The following is a 25,378-nucleotide window of genomic DNA, read 5'->3' on the forward strand; positions in this document are numbered from 1 at the left end:
ATTTGTACAGTTGCCTTATTGGGAGACATCATTTCTGTATGTTTAAGTCATAACTGTATGTATATTGCACTGAGAACTATAACATTGACATTTTTACTTTTGTATGCCTTTTGATCACTTCTGATATCAGTCCTACATCAGACCACACACACACAGATAGACAGTTTATTAAATTCTAACATCATTACAATTGATATAAACATCATGATAAAAATACGCAGTTTTAAAATTGTAATGAGACACTCTTTACTGAGCGATAAGAGACTATTTAAAAATTAATGTACAGAAAATAGAGGCAAAGTAAATCTCTAAAAGTAATATGTTTTAAGTAAAAATAATGCAAAATACAAACGTTCCACGCATGCGCACTTCGCTATTTACTGTTGAAGAGAGAGGATTTGCAAGCCGCCATTTTTCTACCATACCGAACGCTGTCGAATGTTTAAAGTACCAAACAGCGGTGGGTGTGGGGTGTGGGTGCGGGTGTGTGGGTGTTCAATTCAAATTGTAAATGAAAAAACGGGGGGTGGCTAAAGGGGGGTGTTACGCCCCTTTTTGAAAACTTAAAGTTGGATTCGTCCGGTAAGTTCACAAAGTAGACACAGTTTATGGATAACAACTAATACTATACCCCATCCCCTCCAAAGATCCTAAACAGTCATATGCCTTCCAACAGTCCGAATGAATTATTGATCCCGGTTTAATCCATCTTTTAATAATTGGGATCAATGTTTCTTAATTTCGTTTGTCAACAGCAGTGATGAACATCTTACTTGAATTCTTTTCAATCCCAACAAACACCCAAACACCATCCACTCTCCTCCCCTTATGAAACTTTCTTTCCCCACATTTGGACTCATCTATTTCTACTTCTACCTGAGGTATCCCGATTGCCTCATTCTCTCCTTCCAAACTCTTCAAACAAACCACCCTGCAAAAATTGTACCAATCAACCAAAGTGAGAACTGAACCATGTTTTTGAACTGAACTTTAACAAAGTCTTCTCTGGACCTGTAAACCCAATAAAAAGTAATTTTCAAAATGTCAGGAATGGACAAATTAGAATTCACTGACATCTTATGATGACACCTCTTGTTGCTATACCGCCACACATACCCCTCACTCCTACTGCTGTCCGTCCTCCTGCTTATCACACCATTCTCACACTTACAGCAAGGCCCTCCAAACTGTCCTATCACGCCTACATCCTCTAACCAGTCCAAAAGTCTCCCCTTATCCCTGCACAATTCATACAAATCATCATACACAATCCTACTGTCAGACAATCGTGAAAAGTAATAAAAATTACTGCAACAAGTGACAAATTATGAAAGACTTACCAGCCGTTAAAAGTACTACGAGCGTAGCACTTGGCGTTCGTAGTAACGAGCCCATATCAGGAATGTCACATGATCAGACACGTGACGTCTTACGTCATCTATGTCCCACGCACAAACAACACGAAGTCGACACCACGAGAACACGGCTTTACTTTCTATCGTAAAAGTCCATATTTGTCACGTCCAGCTCATTTATTGGGTCCTTTTGGCTCAAATACTGACATACCGTCGAGCTAAAGGGAATATTGTGATGAGAACTGTGTAAAAAGAGTGATGCAGTCGGGGCCGGTGGAGTACATGCACTTTGTAAAAAGTGGTAGAGTCAGAACTGTGTAAAATGAGTGATGCATTAGGGCCCTTGGGAGTGCTGTGTAAAAAGAGCGATGCTGTCGGGCCTGGAGGAGAACTTTGTTAAAACAGTGATGCATACGGGCCCGGAGGAGAACTGTGTAAAATGAGTGATGTCGTCGGTCCCGTGGGAGTGCTTTGTAAAAAGACTAAACGCAGTCGGGCCCGGATGAGAACTGTGTAAAATGAGTGATGCGTTCGTGCCCGTGGGAGTGCTGTGTAAAAACAGTGATGCAACTGGGCCTGGGGGAGAACTGTGTAAAAACAATGATGCAGTCGGGCTTTGAGGAGAACTGTGTAAAATGAGTGATGCGTTCGGGCCCGTGGGAGTGCTGTGTAAAAACAGTGATGCAGTCGGGCCTGGAGGAGAACTGTACAAAAGGAGTGTAAATCGTATAGTCAATCTGGACCTGCCAATAGTGCGAAATCCTAACTTACACACAACGTTTACCCGCTAGTACAGAGATGATTGCCTGAATAAAATATGTTTAAACTAAACATATTCATGCAGCCATATTTACTTCGTATAGAAGGAGCGTTATTGTGATAGCTCCCATGCTGCAATCTATTCCAGGCCATATCTTACCTGCCAATAGTGCGAAATCCTCACTTACACACAACGTTTGCCCGCTAGTACAGAGATGATTGCCTGAATAAAATATGTTTAAACTAAACATAATCATGCAGCCATATTTACTTCGTATAGAAGGAGCGTTATTGTGATAGCTTCCATGCTGCAATCTATTCCAGGCCATATCTTACCTGCCAATAGTGCGAAATCCTCACTTACACACAACGTTTGCCCGCTAGTACAGAGATGATTGCCTGAATAAAATATGTTTAAACTAAACATAATCATGCAGCCATATTTACTTCGTATAGAAGGAGCGTTATTGTGATAGCTCCCATGCTGCAATCTATTCCAGGCCATATCTTACCTGCCAATAGTGCGAAATCCTCACTTACACACAACGTTTGCCCGCTAGTACAGAGATGATTGCCTGAATAAAATATGTTTAAACTAAACATAATCATGCAGCCATATTTACTTCGTATAGAAGGAGCGTTATTGTGATAGCTCCCATGCTGCAATCTATTCCAGGCCATATCTTACCTGACACTGCCGAGTCATTCTACCGAGTGTTCACGCATACACAGAATGTACTGGAGGGGCCACACAGGTGGACATCGACTACTGACTCTGGAGCAGGAATTACACCCGGCAAATGAGTGAATGATGTTTTTTGTTTAACGCCGTTACAAGATTTATTCAGTTAAATTACAGTTTTATGGGGCAGAAAGTCTTGACGTATACCACTTTGAGGAAACGCACGAGCACGGGTATGGTGCTGACAAACCTAGAATAATGATGGGATTCGAACCCACAACCTTCGGTTTTTGACTCACCACTGGGACTTCACATCTATCTGCACAGCGTATTGTGGCGCCTGAAGCTATTGTGGGATCCCGTGCCTTAAACCCGGATAATACTCAAACCTGAAATGAAATATCCCGAGATGTCAATATTTAACACTGTTTTCTTCAGCCTGCAGTTTTCAGTAGACCATTTGACGACAATAAATTCGAAATGGGTCATCGAAATCGAAAGACGTACACAAAACCTGGTTAATTGATTCGCTTGATGCATGTACTTCACATAAATCTGATAGTTAGGGTGGGTTGGGGGTGGGAGAGTTGCGCGCGTTCGAACGTGTGTGTATGTGTATGTGTCTGTGTGTGCGTGTGTGTGTCTGTGTCTTTGTATGTGTGTGCGTATCTGTGTCAGTGTGTCTGACGATGGGGTTGGGGGTGATGGTATTTGATTTAAATATCCCTAACCATCCAATCTCCATTGTCGCAAGAAAGTGCATGTATTTCACGAGGCAATGAGTTGACAGTCTTGTTATGCTATTTTCATAGTAAACGTATACGTTAACAGTAAAAGTCGCCTCTACATGGTTGAGCTATCAGAAAGTTTTATGGAAGCCATATATGGAGGACATTTCGAAATTTGATCAGTGACAAAAATTATGTACGCATGACACTCGATGGACGTTACATTAATTCACAGCTACATTGACATGCATGTCTATTTCACCAGATTCGCTTCTTAATAGTTGCTAAACCTTTAAAAAAATATATAACAAAGTATATGTTGACGAACTGCAGTACATGTGACGTGGTTTTTTTTCATTTTGCGTGTATTCAACTCGAATAATACGCATGTACGTACGCATTTCACCCATGGGGTTTCCGGGTGAGAATATAGGTCCCTAGCAACGTACACTTGTCGTAAAATGCGCCTTAATGGACTGGATGTTGCATTGAGACTCGACATGGTTGATAGCATGTGCTCTGGTATCTCAATTGTGAGGATCGATCTTCAGATAATGTCAATCCCTGGCCCAGGCTCGACTGTTTACAGACCGCCGTCATATAGCAAACACATATTTACGTACTTGGCTCTGTAAGAAGTACACTCGAGCTAGCAGTCGAAGGGTGAGTGTGAACACTGTGAAGGGCGGATAACTCTGATTTATTATATAATCACAAACTCGTGAAGGCACCCTAACAGTTAAGTTCGGCATGTTCGACCCAGGTGTACAGTAAGTTCACATTGTAGTTTCTCTTGTATACCACTAAAACTCTCCTTTGACCTGAGGCAGTTCGACCTCGTATGAACTCTCTGCATGTGATATGGAGTTGACAGAAGCCGACACGCTATGTAGCCTTCACCTGTCCACTTTCAGGACTGTCCGCATGTCAAACGTGACTTGCTATTTACTTCAGTTATTCAATCAAGCAAATATTATTCGCGTCCTAGACACACACGCCTCCACACTGCCGATACACAAGTGTAGTTTCATTATCCGTTAGTATGCCGACTGACTACTTGTGAATATCAGTGACGGTTGCAAGTCCTATATCGGGGACAGTTGACCTTTTGACCCTTATCGTGACACTTTGCGGAGATAACTGACTTGAACTGGAAGACAGCGTGACGAGGAAATTGTTTCCGCTTTCAAATGGGGTACATTCTCAAGTTCTTTATGTACCATATGTTAACATGCATGGATTATGTCATGACGAAGATAACTGGGAGCATGTGACTGTACCGCGGTATGGCGAGATGGCCTACAGGGTCACTTGTGTTGTGTAACACTGCATTACGGGACGGCCGTCAACCCGCAGAGCTTGGTACAGGAATAGGTTTCTAACTTTCTATCAACCTTGTTTCAGCATTAGCTGTGGATCTTCACGTGCTCAGTTCCATTATAAGATAAGAGATAGTTTTGAGAACACAGAATATGGACATGCGCCATGACTGGAATCTTTTATATAATTTACTAAAAGCCTCGGCAAATCTAGATCAAACTAAACCAAGCCTAGTTTCCTTGACATGAAAACAGCAGAAGAGGAAAGGTTCTTTTTAAGAAAAAATATAATAATTATTATAAAGAAATGTTTTCATTGACTAAGTTTTAGTCTAGATACATTGAGGAACGTAATGTACAGATCGTTACTCAAGGACTTATTTAACTCCTTCCAAAAAAGTAGTGGTAGAGAGAGAGACCAAGTAGAAATATGTTGTATTGCTAATGGAGAGATCGAGTGGGAATGCGTTGTACGTATTGCTAAAAGGGAGAGATCGAGTGGGAATGTGTTGTATTGCTATAAAGGAGCGATCGAGTGGGGAAGTGTTGTATTGCTATAAAGGAGAGATCGAGTGGGAATGTGTTGTATTGCTATAAAGGAGAGATCGAGTGGGAATGTGTTGTATTGCTATAAAGGAGAGATCTAGTAGTTATGTGTTGTATTGCTAAGGGAGAGATCGAGTAGGAAAGTGTTGTACGTATTGCTAAAATGGAGAGATCGAGTGGGAATGTGTTGTATTGCTATAAAGGAGAGATCGAGTGGGAGTATGTTGTATTGCTATAAAGGTGAGACCGAGTGGGGATGTGTTGTATTGCTATAAAGGAGAGATCGAATGGGAATGTGTTATATTGCTATAAAGGAGAGATCGAGTGGGGATATGTTGAACGTATTCCTAAAATGGAGAGATCGTGTGGGAATGTGTTGATCGTATTGGGATAAGGGAGAGCTTGAGTTGGGATGTGTTGTGTTGCTATAAAGGAGAGATCGAATGGGAATGTGTTATATTGCTATAAAGGAGAGATCGTTTTGGGATATGTTGAACGTATTCCTAAAATGGAGAGATCGTGTGGGAATGTGTTGATCGTATTGGGATAAGGGAGAGCTTGAGTTGGGATGTGTTGTGTTGCTATAAAGGAGAGATCGAGTTGGGAAGTGTTGTATTGCTATAAAGGAGAGATCTAGTGGGAATATGTTGTATTGCTATAACGGAGAGATCGAGTGGGGATGTGTTGTAGTGCTATGAGGGAGAGATCGAATGGGAATGTGTTGTATTGCTATAATGGAGAGATCGAGTAGGAATATGTTGAACGTATTCCTTAAATGGAGAGATCGTGTGGGAATGTGTTGATCGTATTGGGATAAGGGAGAGCTCGAGTAGGAATGTTTTGTATTGCTAAAAGGGCGCGATCGAGTAGGAATGTGTTGTGTTGCTATAATGGAGAGATCGAATGGGGATGTGGTGTATTGCTATAAGGGTGAGATCGAGTAGGAATATGTTGTATTGCTATAAGGGAGAGATCGAGTAGGAATATGTTGAACGTATTCCTAAAAGGGAGAGCTCGAGTTGGGATGTGTTGTATTGCTACAAGGGAGAGATCGAGTGAGGATGTGTTGTATTACTATAAGGGAAAGATCGAGTAGGAATGTGTTGTATTGCTATAAGGGCGAGATCGAGTAGGAATGTGTTGTGTTGCTATAATGGAGAGATCAAATGGGGATGTGGTGTATTGCTATAAGGGTGAGATCGAGTAGGAATATGTTGTATTGCTATAAGGGAGAGATCGAGTAGGAATATGTTGAACGTATTCCTCAAATGGAGAGATCGTGTGGGAATGTGTTGATCGTATTGGGATAAGGGAGAGATCGAGTAGGAATGTGTTGCATTGCTATAAGGGAAAGATCGAGTAGGAATGTGGTGTATTGCTATAAGGGCGAGATCGAGTAGGAATGTGTTGCATTGCTATAAGGGAAAGATCGAGTAGGAATGTGTTGCATTGCTATAAAGGAGAGATCGAGTGGGAATATGTTGTATTGCTATAAAGAAGAGACCGAGTGGGGATGTGTTGTATTGCTATAAGGGGAAGGGGTCGAGCAGGAATGTGTTGTATTGCTGCAAGGGAAAGATCGAGTAGGAATGTGTTGTATTGCTATAATGGAGAGATCGAATGGGGATGTGGTGTATTGCTATAAGGGTGAGATCGAGTAGGAATATGTTGTATTGCTATAAGGGAGCGATCGAGTAGGAATATGTTGAACGTATTCCTAAAAGGGAGAGCTCGAGTTGGGATGTGTTGTATTGCTACAAGGGAGAGATCGAGTGGGGATGTGTTGTATTGCTATAAGGGTAAGATCGAGTAGGAATGTGTTGTATTGCTATAAGGGCGAGATCGAGTAGGAATGTGTTGTGTTGCTATAATGGAGAGATCAAATGGGGATGTGGTGTATTGCTATAAGGGTGAGATCGAGTAGGAATATGTTGTATTGCTATAAGGGAGAGATCGAGTAGGAATATGTTGAACGTATTCCTAAAATGGAGAGATCGTGTGGGAATGTGTTGATCGTATGGGGATAAGGGAGAGATCGAGCAGGAATGTGTTGTATTGCTGCAAGGGAAAGATCGATTAGGAATGTGTTGCATTGCTATAAGGGAAAGATCGAGTAGGAATGTGTTGCACTGCTATAAGGGAAAGATCGAGTAGGAATGTGGTGTATTGCTATAAGGGCGAGATCGAGCAGGAATGTGTTGTATTGCTGCAAGGGAAAGATCGATTAGGAATGTGTTGCATTGCTACAAGGGAAAGATCGAGTAGGAATGTGTTGCATTGCTATAAGGGAAAGATCGAGTAGGAATGTGTTGCATTGCTATAAGGGAAAGATCGAGTAGGAATGTGTTGCATTGCTATAAGGGAAAGATCGAGTAGGAATGTGTTGCATTGCTATAAGGGAAAGATCGAGTAGGAATGTGTTGCATTGCTATAAGGGAAAGATCGAGTAGGAATTTTGTTTTTTGCTATAAGGGAAAGATCGAGTAGGAATGTGTTGCATTGCTAAAAGGGAAAGATCGAGTAGGAATGTGTTGCATTGCTATAAGGGAAAGATCGAGTAGGAAATTTGTTTTTTGCTATAAGGGCGAGATCGAGTAGGAATGTGTTGTGTTGCTATAAGGGAGAGATCGGATGGGAATGTGTTATATTGCTATAAGGGATAGATCGAGTGTGAATGTGTTGTATTGCTATAAGGGAGAGATCGAGTGGGAATGTGTTATATTGCTATAAGGGATAGATCGAGTGTGAATGTGTTGTATTGCTATAAGGGAGAGATCGAGTGTGAATGGGTTATATTGCTTATAAGAGAGAGAACGAGTGTGAATGTGTTGTATTGCTATAAGGGAGAATTCGAGTCTGAATGTGTTGTTTTGCCAGGAAGGAGATATCGAATGGGAATGTGTTGTATTTTTGTCAGGAAGGAGAGAATGAGTGGGGATGTTTTGTGTGGTTGCTAGAAAGAGAATATGTTGGTGTTTTTGTAACCCAGAAGAGGACGGGATATAACTAAAATCAAATATCTTCAAATGTTTACAATTAGCCAACCATTAGTTAACAATAATTCCCCACTCACTCACTCATTCACTCACTCACTCGTAAACAGCCGTTCGATTCCTTCCAGATCAAATAGTAAGTGCCATCGCCTATGGTGTGACTAAACGTGTAGCCTCGAGGTGTATGAGCGGATGGTCATCTCCAGTACAAGATTGTTATTGGAGAAAGTGGTGCACAGAGAGCAAATGGGAAAGCAATGACTTCACGACAGGAAGAACAGAGAGGGTTACTTCAGGAGAGGTCCCATGGGGCGACGACACCAGACTACAGCGTGTCTTCACTGGGTGAGGTAGACGACTCACACCACCATACAGGTACAAGTGGGCACAGATGGAATGAAAGTGCACAGAAAGAGGGCAAGTTCCGACAAAAACAGTACTTGTATATATTCTGCGATGTACTAAAACAAATGTAAGACGTTATGATGATTTTTATATGGCGATTAACCGATGCCATATTATAGTCTTTTAAAACAGCCCATGATGCATAATTCATGATAAGGATATGATGTATTTGGTTAGTTTGGATCAACAAGTTTATTTATTATGCCTCAAAGTGAGATTGACCAACTACTGACCCCACATGAGCGAGTATACCGTCATTAAAAATTCGAGATGGTTGTTACTGACCTCACATGAGACCGTATACCGTTAGTAACAGCCATTTTGGATTTTCCAACTCCCACCCCACACATTTCACATGACAATTCTGAAATTCGTTATTCGACACTGTTTGGTGTTTCAATATAATTAAATTGTGGGTGGCAAGACATATTTTTTTCAAGAAACCACATTCGTGACTTTATTAATAACAACAACTGAGAAAAAAGGTTCACAACTGAGGTCACTGAATTACAAATAGCAACGTCATAGAACATAATATAGGATGACGTCACAAACAAAAACGTGACGCCAATGACGTCACATAGCTATAGCAGCTCGTCGTTCGGGAAAAGCGGACTGCTATCAAGCTACAGTGGCCTCCAGATTTGTTATAACATGCGGGCATATTTGTGATAATTCTATCCATTTTAGCTATAAAACTTGTTCAAACCTTCACATTTGGTGCATTATTGTTCCATTGTTAAAGTTTGTGTTTACATTGAAGCGAACTATCGGAAACACATGTACTGGTCCAGTCAGTAACACCGGTTGCAAGTGTCAAATATTCATTTTGACATGACTGACATGACATGTGCGCGATAAAGATACCAAATAGTGTAAACTTTTCGGCATAATAAATTCGTCATGGTGACTTTAGTGGCCGCCCATGCCTCGCCCAATATGTTTCTGCTAACCTAAAATTACACCGTATACGGCACCTAAAGACACCATAACTAATAGTATATATCCAATCATTATCAAAAGAGATGAATAGTGTTTGCCGCAAAGACCACTGACAGGGAAAACAAAAAATGTATTCCATTCCAACCTTGCCTCTTCGTGTCTGTTGTTACCCAATTTACTGATGTCGTGAAACTACCCTGTGGGACACATATTCCTTATCAGATACCACGTGACCATCAGGTTATATTCCTAATCCCTACTTTGTGGGTCATAGTTCCCGTGGCAATTACCCAGTTGTTCACTTCTTCCAGAACTAACGCTCAGTTGGTCATATCTTACTAAAAGGCCACCCAACATGTCATATCTTCCTGAGCAGGTACCCAGCGACACATATCTTCCTAAGCACTATCAAATGGGTGAATGAACCTCTCGGCAGGAGTGTATCTTCCTAAGCCCTTCCTGGTGTGTCACATCCTCCGGAGCGTGCATCTACTGTGCCATATCTTACTAAGCACATATCCAGTGGGTCATATCTTCCTTTGCATCTATCCAATGGGTTATATCTTACTAGTAAGCATGTATCCAATATGCCAGATCTTACTAAGCCCGCATCCAATGTGCAAGATCGTCCTCAGCACGCACCAAGTGAGTCACAACTTCCGAAGCACGTAGTAGTGGGTTATCTGTTTCTACAATTTCTACACAGGAACCCAATTCTATGTCAGAACAGATAAGTTCACATGTACACAATGTTAAATGATAAAGCCCAGGATCCAATGGTCAGAAAGACCCGCTCAGCAGTAGTAACACCTGGACGGACGGTATCGATTAATCATCCAGATGTCATATGTTTAATTATGTGTTGTCACTGCGTGGATCCTGGCTCATGCTTGACTCACTAGTCTTGCACGCATTAGTATTCCATGGTCGTGATCTTTGGTTCGCCAAACAGGTTCACTTTGACATTCCTTCCAGTTTTAGCTTACATGCCAATACATGAGTGGAATACTCCCAAACGCTACGCTAAACCCCGGTGACTTGCTGCCTCTTATTCAGGTATGACAATAAAGACCTTTGGCGTGGTGGCATGCATCCTGGTTACCGAGATGTGTGAGAGGCTGACGTTCTACGGTGTCAGCGGAAACCTCGTTCTGTTCTGTACAAGTGTGCTGAAGCTCACCAGTCAAGATGCTGCCAATATTCAGTTGGTGTTCACAGGCATGTATAAACTTTTGCACGTTCTTTCATTTAAACATCTATATCGAACCACTGAAATGTAGTCGACCATTAATATCGCAGAACAAGCGTGGTCTGAAGCTGGCAAGACTCGTAAGCTGGGCTAGCTTCATTTTGTGAGCAAGGCACACTTGAATTTTGACAACTTATCTGATTATTTTTTTTCAATATAAAACAACTGCGAGCACACCTTAAAGAGTACATTGTTGCTATAGGGCAGAATACGCGTACGATACCACTCAACCTCCATTAGTGATTTTCATTTGCGATGAATCTTAGAGGACATTTGGTGCCAAACGTGCTTTAGTTCAATGATAATATCGAATACTAGTGTGGCAACATCTTTTAATAAGGACCGTGCAGTAACAACTTCGACAACCTAATGAGAGCCTACAAACAGTTGATCAGTATGTGCCGAACCATCGCGATGAACCATCAGTTGTCCATTTGTGGTCTTTAAGATTGCATGTTTATCTATCATAGACTAAAACAACTCAAGAAGTACGAGAGTATGTGGGTTGATTGGATTCTATACTGTTAGTAAAACCTTCTAGGGTCGATCATTTACGCGTACATTCAACAGTCACTGTGTGTATCGGTGAACATGCCTTCAGTTTATTGCTTTTTCCAGGTTGGATTATTTATAGGCCGCAGTGCTACAACAGGCGTGTTGCTGTCTGCGACGTTAAACAACATTCATTTATTCACTGAACATTCATGGTTGGCATTGTGTCCACAACCCCGACAATCTAGTGTATTTCATCTTCAGTCGGTTTCGACCAATACCCCGGACCTATTCCTAGCATGGCTTCGTTTGGAAATGACGTCCATCTTTGTTATCAGTAGGATTCAAAAGGATTTCTCTGGCACATGTGTTTATTTGATTGCCATTTCTTTCATTTCGAGTCAGATTCAAAACGAAGCGAATGAACCCAGGGTATTTGTCTTTATAGAATGAAGATATAATACACTGGATGGTCGATGATGCGATTTCTATCAAAATGTACAACACACATTAGTTTCTGTGAGTACACTGCGCTTGAAGCCCGTGCGATAAGTAAACGGAATCGACTTCCTAATATCAGCTGCTCTCTGGTGTCTCCAGGAACCTCCTATCTCTTCCCGGTCGTTGGCGGCTATGTGGCAGACTCCATTGCTGGTCGCTACAACACCATCCTCGGATCATGCCTTATCTACATACTTGGTATGGGCAATGTATATTTTCTTCATTTAGGGACCGACCATTTGATAACTGTTTGTAGGTTGTATGCTTTTTGTATTTTTGTATTTTTTTCCTATTATTTTTTCTGTGTAATGACTGTTATTAATGAGGGGCTGGGGGTTGGGGATGTTTGGGGAGAGTGGAGGGTGCTTCGGTTTTTTAATTTTTGAGAAGGGAAAATATAATCATGTTTTTCAGAATGAAATAAATATTGTCTGCCAAAAACAAATGGCCCGAGTATCAAGTGGTCTGTCCGTTAGGTGTGTTGTTGATGGTCGCCCAGATACCCAGAGGTTCAGTCCTCGCCATCTGAGGTATTTAACCACTGGAACCTGCACACGTTACTATGGAAATGGCAAATGTTCAGAAACATCATATACAATCATGCTTATTAAACATATCTTAATATTTTAGCTAAGTATTAGATGATAAACTATTGTAGGTATTTATTTTGAACATTATATTTTCTTTCGAATTAACTGATTGGCGATTTGTTTAACTGCTAGATTTTAAAGAAACGTTTATGTTGACCATTTGTTTTTGCATTGTATGTTCATATAGAACTGTTGTAATAATTAGTGTCAGATAGCCAATGGACTCCTGCTCTTGTCCTCCAGGGTTGTTCCTGCTGCCAGCGTGCTCCGCCGACTATATCGCGTGGTTTGGTCAAGACGATGCAGGTCTTGCCTATGACCTGAGTTTGGTGTGTCTCATAAAATACAGTTACTTAGATATACAACCGATGGTAGATTCATCGAATACAATCTTTAAAAAATGTTTATTTCTAGATCTCATGTTTTAGTTTTCCTTTGCTGTAAGTAACTCAAGTTGCATGTGTATGAGTCTGGAACGTGAACCGATATACAAATGACTACTATCCATTCTGAAATCAAGAGGGGGCACGGGTGGCCCCGTCGTCTAAGTGGTCGTAACTCGCTGTGCAGAGTTGCGTGCCTTGGGCAAGTCAAAAACCTACGATTGTGGGTTTGAATCCCGGTTCGACCCGACTACGTTTCTAGGTTTGTCAGCACCATACTCGTGCACGTGGATTCACCGAAGTGGTAAATGCATGAGACCTGCACCACTTTGGGATATCCTATCACGGTAAGCTGACGCGCCGTGATATAACTGGAATACTGTTTAAAGCGCTGTCAAACCAAACTCACTCACTCAAAAATCAAGAACAATGTACCGAAATCATGATAACTGTGTCGATCTTTATTCCCATTTAAGAAAAATACATGTAGAACATGTACGTCTTCATGTTGCAGGAAGCCAAACGAGGTTATTTCTTGCTTGGTCTTGCTCTGGTTGCCATAGGGACGGGTGGAATAAAGGCAAATGTTGGTCCGTTCGGTGCTCAGCAGGTCACAGATCAGGGTCCGCTTGCTGTACAAACATTCTTTAATTGGTATGTGTAACATGCAGAGTTATCAATCTCAAAACACTATTGACTGGGGTCTTTTGTATACTGAACCGCAAAAGAAACGTCACCATGGAAAGATTATATAAGAAACCTTTTTTGTCCAAACATTGTAAACATACTTTGAGACAGATTATAAAGATGAAATTAAAGTGTCAAATGTTGTTAAAGTGAAACACATCACTAGAAAATGGCATCACAAGTCAGTGTCTCGTGTGTCCGCCATGTGCATTGATGACTGTCGTGCAACGTCGATACATGGAATGGATGAGGCGGTTGATGAAGGTCATAGGCACTTGAGCCCACACTCTGAGGAACGCCTGGCGCAGTTCAGCTGCAGTTGTCGGCCTTGTTCGGACGTCATTCAGCCGTCTTTGAATCTCGTCATACAGGTGCTCAAAGGGATTTAAATCGGGACTGGGGGCAGGCCACTGCATGGTTCTGATGCCATTTTGCTGGAGGAAGTCTCTTGTTGCTCTCGCATTGTGGGCACGGACGTTATCATGCTGAAACTAGTGGTTGCGGCGACGTTCCAAATGAGGTATGGCGTGTGGTCTCAAGACTTGATCAATGTACGGAGCTGCTGTGAGACCATTGCCTCTCCCTAGACCGGTGTTCTGGAAGACCACAGGGCCGAGCCTCTGTGCAAGACCAATTCAACCCCACACCATGATGTTCGGACCACCCCATAAGTCTCTCAACAACACAAGCATCCGAATAACGTTCCCCACGGCGTTGCTAGACTCTCCCTGCCATCTGCTGTTGAGATACTGTAACGGCTCTCGTCTGTGAAGATGACTTTTCTCCACTGCTTGTGGCGCCAGTGCGCTGCTGTGTTGCCCACTGAAGACGGTACCGGCGATGGCGTGGTGTCAGAATGGGTCCTCGGTGTGGCCTGTGACAGTGGAGGTGTCTGCTCGTCGATCGTCGACGCACGGTGTCAACACTAATGTGGCGCTGTCGAGCAGATTCCGCAGCAGTTACAAAGCGATCTTGAAGATGCTGTCGCACAATCTGACGATCCAGACGTCGGGTAGTGACCCTTGGTCTTCCACTACGTGGTCGGTCATCGGTAGTGTTGATGGTCTGGTACCGTAGCTGGAGCCTGTATATGGCTCTTACGTGGACTTGAAATGCATTGGCTACTTGCCGGGCGGTTTGTACAGCTTGCAAGCGTCCAAGGGCTTGGTGTCGCTGATTTACCTGTCAATCTTGGCATGTGGTAGCAATTCCATAACGAATGAATGTTATCCGACCTGGGATGGATTTTATAGGGCAAGAAATGGGGGAACGCATGTGCATTTCAATTTGCACGGAACTCACGTGCATCGGGTGACCATGGCCATTGCCTTGTTGCGTTTGGTCGATCGGTTTTATTGTTAACTGCTTTGTTTTTTATCATCAAATTTCATTTTTCCGGACAATGTAATGTTAAATTTTTGGCAACTTTTCATGCAATGTTATGTGGGGTGACGTTTCTTTTGCGGTTCAGTATATATCACTGAATAATGAAGATTCGGGGTCCGTTACACAAAGTGAGTTTAACCCTGCAACTACAGTCGGCCTTACAATAGCCCCTCAGAGAATATTAATTGGTTGGCCACAGATCAACAGGGCCTATATGGACAAATTGATCTTAGCGCAACTAATTTCGGCCTATGTTAAAGTATAAATATGTTTTAATAACACAAACAAGTGGTAAAGAAGTATTTCTAGAAATAGTTCAATGAGTTATGATACTTGTGTATACCTTTGTGTGTTGGCAGTGCAACAACATGAGTTTTGAGCATAGGAAAAAATTATGGACCTTTGGCAACTGTTGGCCCATGGGCCACATGGTTTAACATTAGTTGATGTTTGTTTGTTTGTTATCTTTCTTTCCTTATTATGTACGCTTGAAAACAGCATTTTGAAGTTTGTAATTTCCTTTGCCGATACCGGCCGCAGCGTGGAGGGTTCTTGACAAATGGGTTTCCGCAATTAAAATGCGTCGTGTTAAAGTTTATGAGCGAATAACGCTTTGTACTAGTGTGTCAGAGACATCATTACGCGAAGCGATCTGAGCGCTGCAATTACGACAGTCATGGGCCTAGAACTGTATGTGGGAGAACACACTGACCATCGGGTTTCACTCTGGTTTCTTAAAAACAACTGTGTTAAACCATCATTCAATACATAAATCATTATGACTAACTGTATTGTTATGTTACATATGCGACTATTTCGTTGCAAAACAATTTGATCTATTTACAAGGGAGTTTGTCAGTATGAGATACGCTATGCTGGTTTGCCTGGCAGATATGTGTGGATGTTGCAGGTTTTATTGGTTTGTGAATCTGGGCGCTCTGATCTCCTACACGGCTGTCGCGTATGTACAACAGAACGTCAGCTTTGCCTGGGGCTACGTCATCCCACTGTGCAGTATGGCTGTTGCCCTGGTCATATTCATGGCTGCGAGGGAGCAGTATGTTCATATACCACCTGGAGGTACGTACCGACAAGTATCTCGAAATCACGACAACTGTATAATCTATAAACCGAGTTGATTGTCCTTCAAAGTATTGAAATGTAAGACGTATGAGTGAGTGAGTGACTTATAGCTTTACGTCACATCGGCAATATTTCAGCCATATCGTGACGATAAGACGTATGATCATGTCAACAGAGGCACACTCAGTCTGATGCATTCGAGGGACGAATGTGTACAGTGAATTGTCGAATATATTAAACATTATCATTAGTTCTAGACAAGTCGAGTACCTAGCTTAAACAACTACACTACCAGGCAAAAAAAAATACATCTGTTAGATGATGCATGGCTGAAAATTTAAAAAAATTAAAAATATTTTTCGATAGTGATGTATTTGATACGGTTAACCAAGTTGTGTTTTAGACCTTAACGTTTGTAGTACTTTGGTGACTGTTTTTTAATGGTCAAATCCAATTTTTAAGTGTATACCTTCTTTTGCCCGGCAGTATATTCCATGAAGTACGTGTTAGCTAGGTCTCATGGTATGACATCATCTTCAGTTTGCTGGAAAAAGGAGAGTATATACTTGAAGGCTCATCTTTAATGCATAAATTGTTCATTTGGTTTGAGGTGTGCCTACGATAAGGGGGCGACCATCATTCCTGTGAACTAATCGTTATCATGGATACACTTTGACGTTCTTCCACTCTGGCCTGTTCCAGGGAGCGTTCTGTCGACGTCAGTCCGTGTGTGCTGCCAGGGTTGTTCCTGTCACTCACCGGAAGAGGAAGGGCGGCCATCTTTGTCTTTAGCCCGTACCAAATATGGCGGCAGATTTGACGACGTCACGGTCGATGGGGTGGTAGCAGTCTTAAAAGTTCTCCCTATATTTGCTCTGCTAATTGGCTATGCCGCAATATATGCACAGGTAGATACAAATTGAATACAACATCCTGGCAAAACATACTGAGTGCATCGTGATACTTGTTAATCATACATAATACCACCGGTGCTATTCTTAGATATATTCGGTAGTTTATTATTAGCCCTGTAAGATGAAAACAGCCCAGCCCAAATAGCATGGCACTGTACCCGTAAAATGACAATGATGGCACCAGATGTCTCGTCTTGTACGATTAATTTCAGAATCCCGGGTTAGAACTTCAGCAAGCCATGCTTGCTGTAAAAGGCGAGTATGTGCTTGTTGTTAGAGGCGACTAACGGGATCGGGTGGTCAGACTCGCTGACTTGGTTGATGCAGGTCATCGTATCCCAATCGCGTGGATCGATGCTCATGATCTCAATCAGTGGATTGTCTGGTCCAGACTCGATTATTTACATACCGTCGTCAAACAGTTTGACTATTCCTGACTGCGGTGTTAAACAACAAACAAACAAACAAATAGTTTTCGGATCGCCCGATAGTGATTAAATGTGATTGCAAATCGGTTACAAAGGTCGGTATTATTATCCCAATAGATCACTGTATTGTTCATGTGAATGTCGACGTTCCTGTAATAATTATCTTATGATGAAGAGTCCATTGGAGTATGCCATATCCAATTGTTTTACCATGACAGATGCAGTCCACATTTTTCCTGCAAAGTGAACGCATGAGTGTGAAGGTCGGAGAAGGGGCGATACCGGCAGCCATGTTGAATATCTTCAACACAATCATAGTTCTGTTGTTAATACCACTGGTGGACAGACTGGTGTACCCATCCTTCACTCGTCGGGGCCGTCCGCTCACATATCTACAGAAGATGGGTAAGTGTATATGTTGATGTTGCCCAAGAGGAATCTGTAAAGGTGGAGATATTTGTCACGGTATTTAATGTCTCTCAAGGTGACAGTTTGTGTGTTTTGTTGTGGGGGGGGGGGGGGGGGGGGGTAGTTTAATGTATTTCTGTACAGAGGTATCAGTCTAATGTATTTCTGTACACTTGTATCGGTCTAATGTTTTTCTGTACACAGGTATTGGTTTAATGATTTTCTGTACAGAGGTATCGGTCTAATGTATTTCTGTACACAGGTATTTGTTTAATGTATTTCTGTACACAGGTATTGGTTTAATGTATTTCTGTACACAGGTATTGGTCTAATGTATTTCTGTACACAGGTATTGGTTTAATGTATTTCTGTACACAGGTATCGGTCTAATTGATTTCTGTACATAGGTATTGGTTTAATGTATTTCTGTACAGAGGTATCAGTCTAATGTATTTCTGTACACTTGTATCGGTCTAATGTATTTCTGTACACAGGTATTGGTTTAATGCTTTTCTGTACAGAGGTATCGGTCTAATGTATTTCTGTACACAGGTATTTGTTTAATGTATTTCTGTACACAGGTATTGGTTTAATGTATTTCTGTACACAGGTATTGGTTTAATGTATTTCTGTACACAGGTATTGGTTTAATGTATTTCTGTACACCGGTATTGGTTTAATGTATTTCTGTACACAAGTATTGGTCTAATGTATTTCTGTACACAGGTATTGGTTTAATGTATTTCTGTACACTTGTATCGGTCTAATTGATTTCTGTACATAGGTATTGGTTTAATGTATTTCTGTACACAGGTATTGGTTTAATGTATTTCTGTACACAGATATCGGTCAAATGTATTTCTGTACACATTTATCGGTCTAATGTATTTCTGTACACAGGTATTGGTTCAATGTATATCTGTACACAAGTATTGGTTTAATGTATTTCTGTACACAAGTATTGGTCTGATGTATTCCTGCACACAGGTATCGGTCTAATGTATTTCTGTACACAGTTATTGGTTTAATGTATTTCTGTACACAGGTATTGGTTTAATGCTTTTCTGTACAGAGGTATCGGTCTAATGTATTTCTGTACACAGGTATTGGTTTAATGTATTTCTGTACACAGGTATTGGTTAATGTATCTCTGTACACAGGTATTGGTTTAATGTATTTCTGTACACAGGTATTGGTTTAATGTTTTTCTGTACACAAGTATTGGTCTGATGTATTTCTGCACACAGGTATCGGTCTAATGTATTTCTGTACACGGATATCGGACTGATATCTGTCTATGTTCAGGTATCAGTCTGGTGTTGTTCGTTGTCCGTCTGGTTTCAGATATAAGTACTGTGTTGTTTATTGTCTGTCTGGTTACAGGTATCGGTCTGGTGTTGTTCGTTGTCCGTTTGGTTACAGATATGAGTACTGTGTTGTTTATTGTCCGTCTGGTTACAGGTATCGGTCTGGTGTTGTTCGTTGTCCGTCTGGTTACAGATATGACTACTGTGTTGTTTATTGTTTGTCTGGTTACAGGTACCAGTCTGGTGTTGTTCGTTGTCCGTCTGGTTACAGATAAGAGTACTGTGTTGTTTATTGTCCATCTGGTTACAGGTATCGGGCTGGTGTTCTCGGCCAGTTCTGTGGCTGTTGCGGGCATAGTGGAGATCTACCGGAAGCAGAACTTGGCCTCTACCGGGGGAATCGTGCAGACACTAGGTGGAGAAAACTTCAACGCCTCTCAACTGAGTGTGCTCGTCCAGATACCACAGTTCGCCCTGGTCGGGTCATCGGAGGTCTTTACAAGTATTCCAGGTCAGTGTGTTACATGCATTAAAATGTTCTCTCTATCATTTAATGATGGGAAAATAGGTGGTCCAATAGTCTCAGTGTTCCGTCATACCATGACTATGACCATTGGCTTGTAGGATAAATACACACATTGTGAAAAGTACAGGCTAGCTGCTGCAGTTGATGTTCTGATGTTTGTATTTATACAATATTTTTTCTCTACTTATTTTAAATCACTCATAATTATGGATGTCTAAGAAACACAGGGATAGTACACCAGTCAAATATATGACTGTAGGCATTGGATGTCCTTCTACTGACTGTATACTATTCATGCAGGCCTGGAGTTTCCCTTCACCCTCCATGCAGGGCTACTGACTGTCTACCTATACCCATGTCTCTCTGTGATGTACGTGTAGGCCTGGAGTTTCCCTTTACCCCCCCATGCAGGGATACTGACTGTCTACCTATACCTATGTCTCTCTGTGATGAACGTGAAGGTCTGGAGTTCGCCTTCACCCTCCATGCAGGGCCACTGACTGTGTACCTATACCTATGTCTCTCCGTGATGTACGTGTAGGTCTGGAGTTCGCCTTCACCCAGGCGCAGCCGTCAATGCAGTGGCTGCTGACAGGGTTGTTCTACGCCGTTCTACGCCGTCTCTGTGCAGGGGCTACTGACTGTCTACCTTTAATCCTCTGTGATGTACTTATAGGCCTGGAGTTTCTCTTTACCCCTCTTTACAGGGCTACTGACTGTCTACCTATGCCCATGTCTCTCTGTGAAGTAGGCCTGGAGTTTCCCTTTACCCCTCAATGCAGGGCTACTGACTGTCTACCTATGCCCATGTCTCTCTGTGAAGTAGGCCTGGAGTTTCCCTTTACCCCTCAAGGCAGGGCCACTGACTGTCCACCTATACCCATGTCTCTCTGTGAAGTAGGCCTGGAGTTTCTCTTTACCCCTCTATACTGGGCTACTGACTGTCTACCTATGCCAATGTCCCTCTGTGAAGTAGGCCTGGAGTTTCCCTTTACCCTTCTATGCAGGGCTACTGACTGTCTACCTATACCCATGTCTCTCTGTGAAGTAGGCCTGAAGTTTCCCTTTACCCCTCAATGCAGGGCTACTGACTGTCTACCTATACCCATGTCTCTCTGTGAAGTAGGCCTGGCGTTTCTCTTTACCCCTCTTTACAGGACTACTGACTGTCTACCTATGCCAATGTCCCTCTGTGAAGTAGGCCTGGAGTTTCCCTTTATCCTTCTATGCAGGGCTACTGACTGTCTTCCTATACCCATGTCTCTCTGTGAAGTAGGCCTGGAGTTTCCCTTTACCCCTCAATGCAGGGCTACTGACTGTCTACCTATACCCATGTCTCTCTGTGAAGTAGGCCTGGAGTTTCCCTTTACCCCTCAATGCAGGGCTACTGACTGTCTACCTATGCCAATGTCCCTCTGTGAAGTAGGCCTGGAGTTTCCATTTACCCTTCTATGCAGGGCTTCTGACTGTCTACCTATACCCATGTCCCTCTGTGAAGTAGGCCTGGAGTTTCCCTTTACCCTTCTATGCAGGACTACTGACTGTCTACTTATACCCATTTCTCTCCGTGATGTACTTGTAGGTTTGGAGTTCGCCTTCACCCAGGCGCAGCCGTCCATGCAGGGGCTGCTGACGGGGTTGTTCTACGCCGTCTTAGGGTTGGGGAACTATGTCGCCTCACTCATCATCGCGATCGTCAGCGCAGCCACCACAGATGGTAGGACGCTGACCTGTTCCCTAAGACTAGTTTTCAAACAGATAACGATGAACATAGCATCCACTGTTTTAGGGATCTCATAAACAACAATTATACAGACGCCTTAATATATCTGATCTCCATCTCATAATTATGTTGTCTTTTTCTGTGTCAAAAAGCATTTCAAGTGTATGTGAGCGTTCTTTCATGCCATGGCTAATGCACGAAAAAAAACTATTACAGATCCTTGGTTTCCTAACGAGTTGAACTATGGGCACGCGGAATACTTGTTCTTCCTGCTGGGAGGTCTGATGCTGGTGAATCTGATGTTCTTTGTTCCGGTTGCAAGACGGTATAAGTATGCCACACCCTCACAGGAAGCGGGAGAAACATTCACATCGAGACGTTCAGAGGAAGAGAAGCCCATACTGACGTCTGAAGATAGATCTGTGTATGGGACAACAAAATTATGATGTACCTGATTCTGTACTTGTCCATTCATTAATAACCATTCGTGGCACGAGTGTCTTAAAGATTGTTTTGGGGTGTTTGGGCGATGTGAGCTAGGCGGAGAACCAAAAGTGAACCAAGTATAGAAGTATCACACAGTTCTAGTCGAAGAGTAAGCGAGTTTGACGTCTCTTTAAACATTACGTTAGTTATATCGCGGTTTGTAAGCGTAGTAAGGGAGGCGACACAAAGCTGCAGATGTTGACCGGATAGGTGCTTATAGATTCAACAATACAACAGTGATGGAAAACTGTGATTCAGACGCACATGTGTATTATATAGCAGTATTAAGCTACAAGGGTAACTGGTTATTGGATTGGTTATTGACAACCATATAAGTTGCAGCAGGATATCTCGGGGGACATGGGTTTTATGCGTCCCGCGTTAGGTTTTAAACCACTAGCCGGAGGGACGCTTAAAACCCCATGTACCTTAACAGATCGTATTTATCTTACCAACATGTTTTAATATGACATTCCTTAATTCAAAATTAATAACAACTGTTCGATTGAGCTGAGGCGAATTTGCTAAAAAGAGTGCGGCTTTTTGCTTTGAGGCTTGGTACACGGGATGTATTCGGCCTCCCCAAATCCACGTGCAGCCTGTATTGCTCTTGCGGGGAATAAGAGATTTATTCCGCCGCTGAGAAATTTCTTACCCTCCGAGGCGCGTTACACAATATTTTATCAAGATCAATCGTGGACCAATCAGATCTCGTCATTCTGACATGGAGGCATGATTTATTGTATCAAGATCACGTGAACCATTCAGTAAAGGTTGTTATTCAGTCGAACTGCTAATACCAAATCTATTTCTATATTAATTTCATGATTTACATGTGTACATATGCCACAGATGTGTTTATTATGACTGTATATTTGTCAATGTGATGTTTTCTGACAATCGGAGTTTTATGCAGTCAGTCAAGAGGAAAATGAATATCCATCTCCCGAGGCCTGACGCCGCGTGGGGGCGGGACACAGATGCGGTAGTGTTATCCACATAGATGTATGTATACATAATATTGTCTTCAGGGATAGATCTGTCAGGCCAGTATACAGCTGAAAAATGACGGAATTCAACCAGTCGCATGATCCGGTTCTGGTGATCTAATAAAGTTGTTTTTATTTTTGTTGATTTGCTGAATAAATGATCTGTCAATGTGGTGATTGTTATCCGTCTCGACTGAATTCCAGTATCCATTTTCCAGGTCACACATTAGAACATTATACAAGACTACTATTGTTGGCACCATGCCACAAGAACCATATATTTGGTGTTCCGATCTGAGAGTACTTTTGAAATCGACATCTCAACATTTGATAGGAAAACTGGGGTATTGAATACTCTCTGGGTATCTTCCACATTATGAGCAATTAGTTTGTGTATTGTATGGAAAAAGGAACAGGAAGAGAAGAAGAATATTAGAGTCTTTAAATTCATTATCTAATGCTTACTGTTTTACCCTGTGCGTGGGAACTGCCGTGAGAAAGCATATTATCCCTGTCAGCCGTTGGCACACGTTTATGTATACATGTGAGTGAGTGAGTTGGGTTTAACGCCGCTTTTAACATTCTTCCAATTATATCACGGCGTGTCAGCTTAATGTGGGAGGAAAGCCCGAAGTTATGCAAGTCTCAGATGTTTACCACTTCGGTGAAACCCACGAGCACAGGTATGGTGTTGATAAACCTAGAAACATAATCTGGGCGAACCGGGATTCGAACCCACAATCATAGGTTTGTGGCTTGCCCAAGGGACGCAACTCTGCACAGCGAATTGCGGCGCCTTAGACGACTGGGCCACCGATGCCCCCGTAGAGATGTGAAGCTACTTGCGTAGCCATCTCAGCGGAAGGTCCCAGACCGCGTCATAAGAGATAATAAAAGATGGTACTTGTCACCCTGCCTGACATTATGGAGATAAGACAAGGCCCGGCTCGGAGACATAAACTGCGGCATGGTATCTCAGTGGATTAGCACTTTAAGACAGGCACCTCACCTCACTGACACATATGACAATTTACCACGTAGGTTAATTGCGCGTCATCGTACCCGAGCGGCTTCGGACGTTGCTCATACTATCAGTCACTTGATTCGGTATTTTTTTCTGGCTGCCGTGATATAGCTGGAATACTGATTACAACGACATGAAACAGCAAACAAGTAAGCATCATGTTTATTCCTTCCCTCGTCACCCGGCTCTCAACATTGACTTGTGTGTTTCTAGTGGGTTTTTTTCAGCACTTTACCTGTGATCATTGGTTTCACAAAAGAGGCCTGCATCACTTTGGGCTTTCCGCCCTCATTAAGCTCACATGCCTTGATATAAATGTAATATTGTCGAAAGCGATGTTAAATCCAACTGACTCACTTTACATGACGCATGTGTATTTGTGTAATAAGGTTCAATTTGACTGGCATCCGCATTAAATGATTGCACTGTAGACGTGGAACCTTGGTTACGAGAATAGAAGAACACAACATCCCAGCACAGAACTTTATTTCGCTCAGACCAAGAACCTCAGCACATACCTCATTTAAAAATGACAGTTGCATATCCAAGTTTAGCAGGCAATTTCTGTTATGACTGAACAGGATTTACGTATTTTCTTTACAACTCTTTTTCATTAAAATGGACGCTGCAATTATGACATGTCCAGTATGTTGATATATGTGCTTGAAATATACACATTGCATAATGTTTTGGAAACAAGATTTCAATGGAATTCATCACAAACATCAATAAGGTTGACAAAGAAGACACAATTTATGGATAACAACTTCTTTAATCACTGTTTAATTTACATCCTACTTGACATGGGCATAAGGATCTATACCGAAACGTCACCTTTACAGTAATTGAAGAAGTTGTTATCCATAAATTGTGTCTACTTTGTCATCCGTCACCTTCCAAGTCATGCCTATCAAACAATTCAACAATAAGGTTACACAAACTTAACGACACAATACACTCCAGAATATTGCTGGTGGTACATCTACATCTATCCCAGGAACACTGGCAAGTTTCTCTTCCTGTGACTACACACAGGGAGCTGGCTGAGAAGGGAGGGATTTTTATACCTTGGCTTATATGTCTTCTCTGCTGGAAGCTCAAGCACCTGAAACGAAGCTTTCTTCACACGTTGTTCACGTTCACGATGCTGTGGGGTTAGAGGTGGCTGTCTCTCTAAACGTCTAGATAAGGAGTCATACGAACACGGGAACAAACCTTGTGATACAGTATAATTTATCAAGTTGCAATTTTTGAATTCAGTTGTCCGTGTTTTCCTCCGATGACTTACATTAAGGGAAGGTGTCGTAACATCAGCCATGTTTGTACTTTTACCGTATAGAAATAATTGCTGGTGTTTGCTGCGACCAAACGGAACCATTCTGTGGTTGTTTGCAGTAAGCTGCATTTGATCATTATAACTCTCAGGCATCATATCAACACATCTCTTTAAATCATGTGATTTGATATCATTTT

General features: G+C 42.1%; 2 protein-coding genes across 2 annotated transcripts in view; one reads left to right on the forward strand and one right to left on the reverse strand.

Annotated features, from left to right (window-relative positions):
* Positions 1–4,188: 4,188 nt before the first annotated feature.
* LOC124142415 (solute carrier family 15 member 4-like) lies at positions 4,189–23,054 on the forward strand. Its single transcript, XM_046510874.2, has 12 exons — positions 4,189–4,294; positions 8,511–8,799; positions 10,786–10,947; positions 12,071–12,169; positions 12,805–12,890; positions 13,459–13,598; positions 15,928–16,097; positions 16,803–17,008; positions 17,661–17,847; positions 19,468–19,668; positions 21,266–21,400; positions 21,623–23,054. The coding sequence occupies exons 2-12, from the start codon at positions 8,640–8,642 to the stop codon at positions 21,850–21,852; spliced, it is 1,776 nt and encodes a 591-aa protein (XP_046366830.2). The 5' UTR covers positions 4,189–4,294; positions 8,511–8,639; the 3' UTR covers positions 21,853–23,054.
* Positions 23,055–24,411: 1,357 nt separating this feature from the next.
* LOC124142414 overlaps positions 24,412–25,378 on the reverse strand; it is an 8,101-nt gene continuing 7,134 nt past the window's right edge. Inside the window, exon 5 of the mRNA XM_046510873.2 lies at positions 24,412–25,378. This exon is cut by the window's right edge and continues 903 nt beyond it. Within this exon, the coding sequence (XP_046366829.2) occupies positions 24,894–25,378 (485 nt within the window). The 3' untranslated portion in view covers positions 24,412–24,893.

Source organism: Haliotis rufescens, unplaced genomic scaffold, assembly GCF_023055435.1.
Source record: "Haliotis rufescens isolate VD_foot unplaced genomic scaffold, xgHalRufe1.0.p SCAF_1, whole genome shotgun sequence".
Taxonomy (NCBI): Eukaryota; Metazoa; Mollusca; class Gastropoda; order Lepetellida; family Haliotidae; genus Haliotis; species Haliotis rufescens.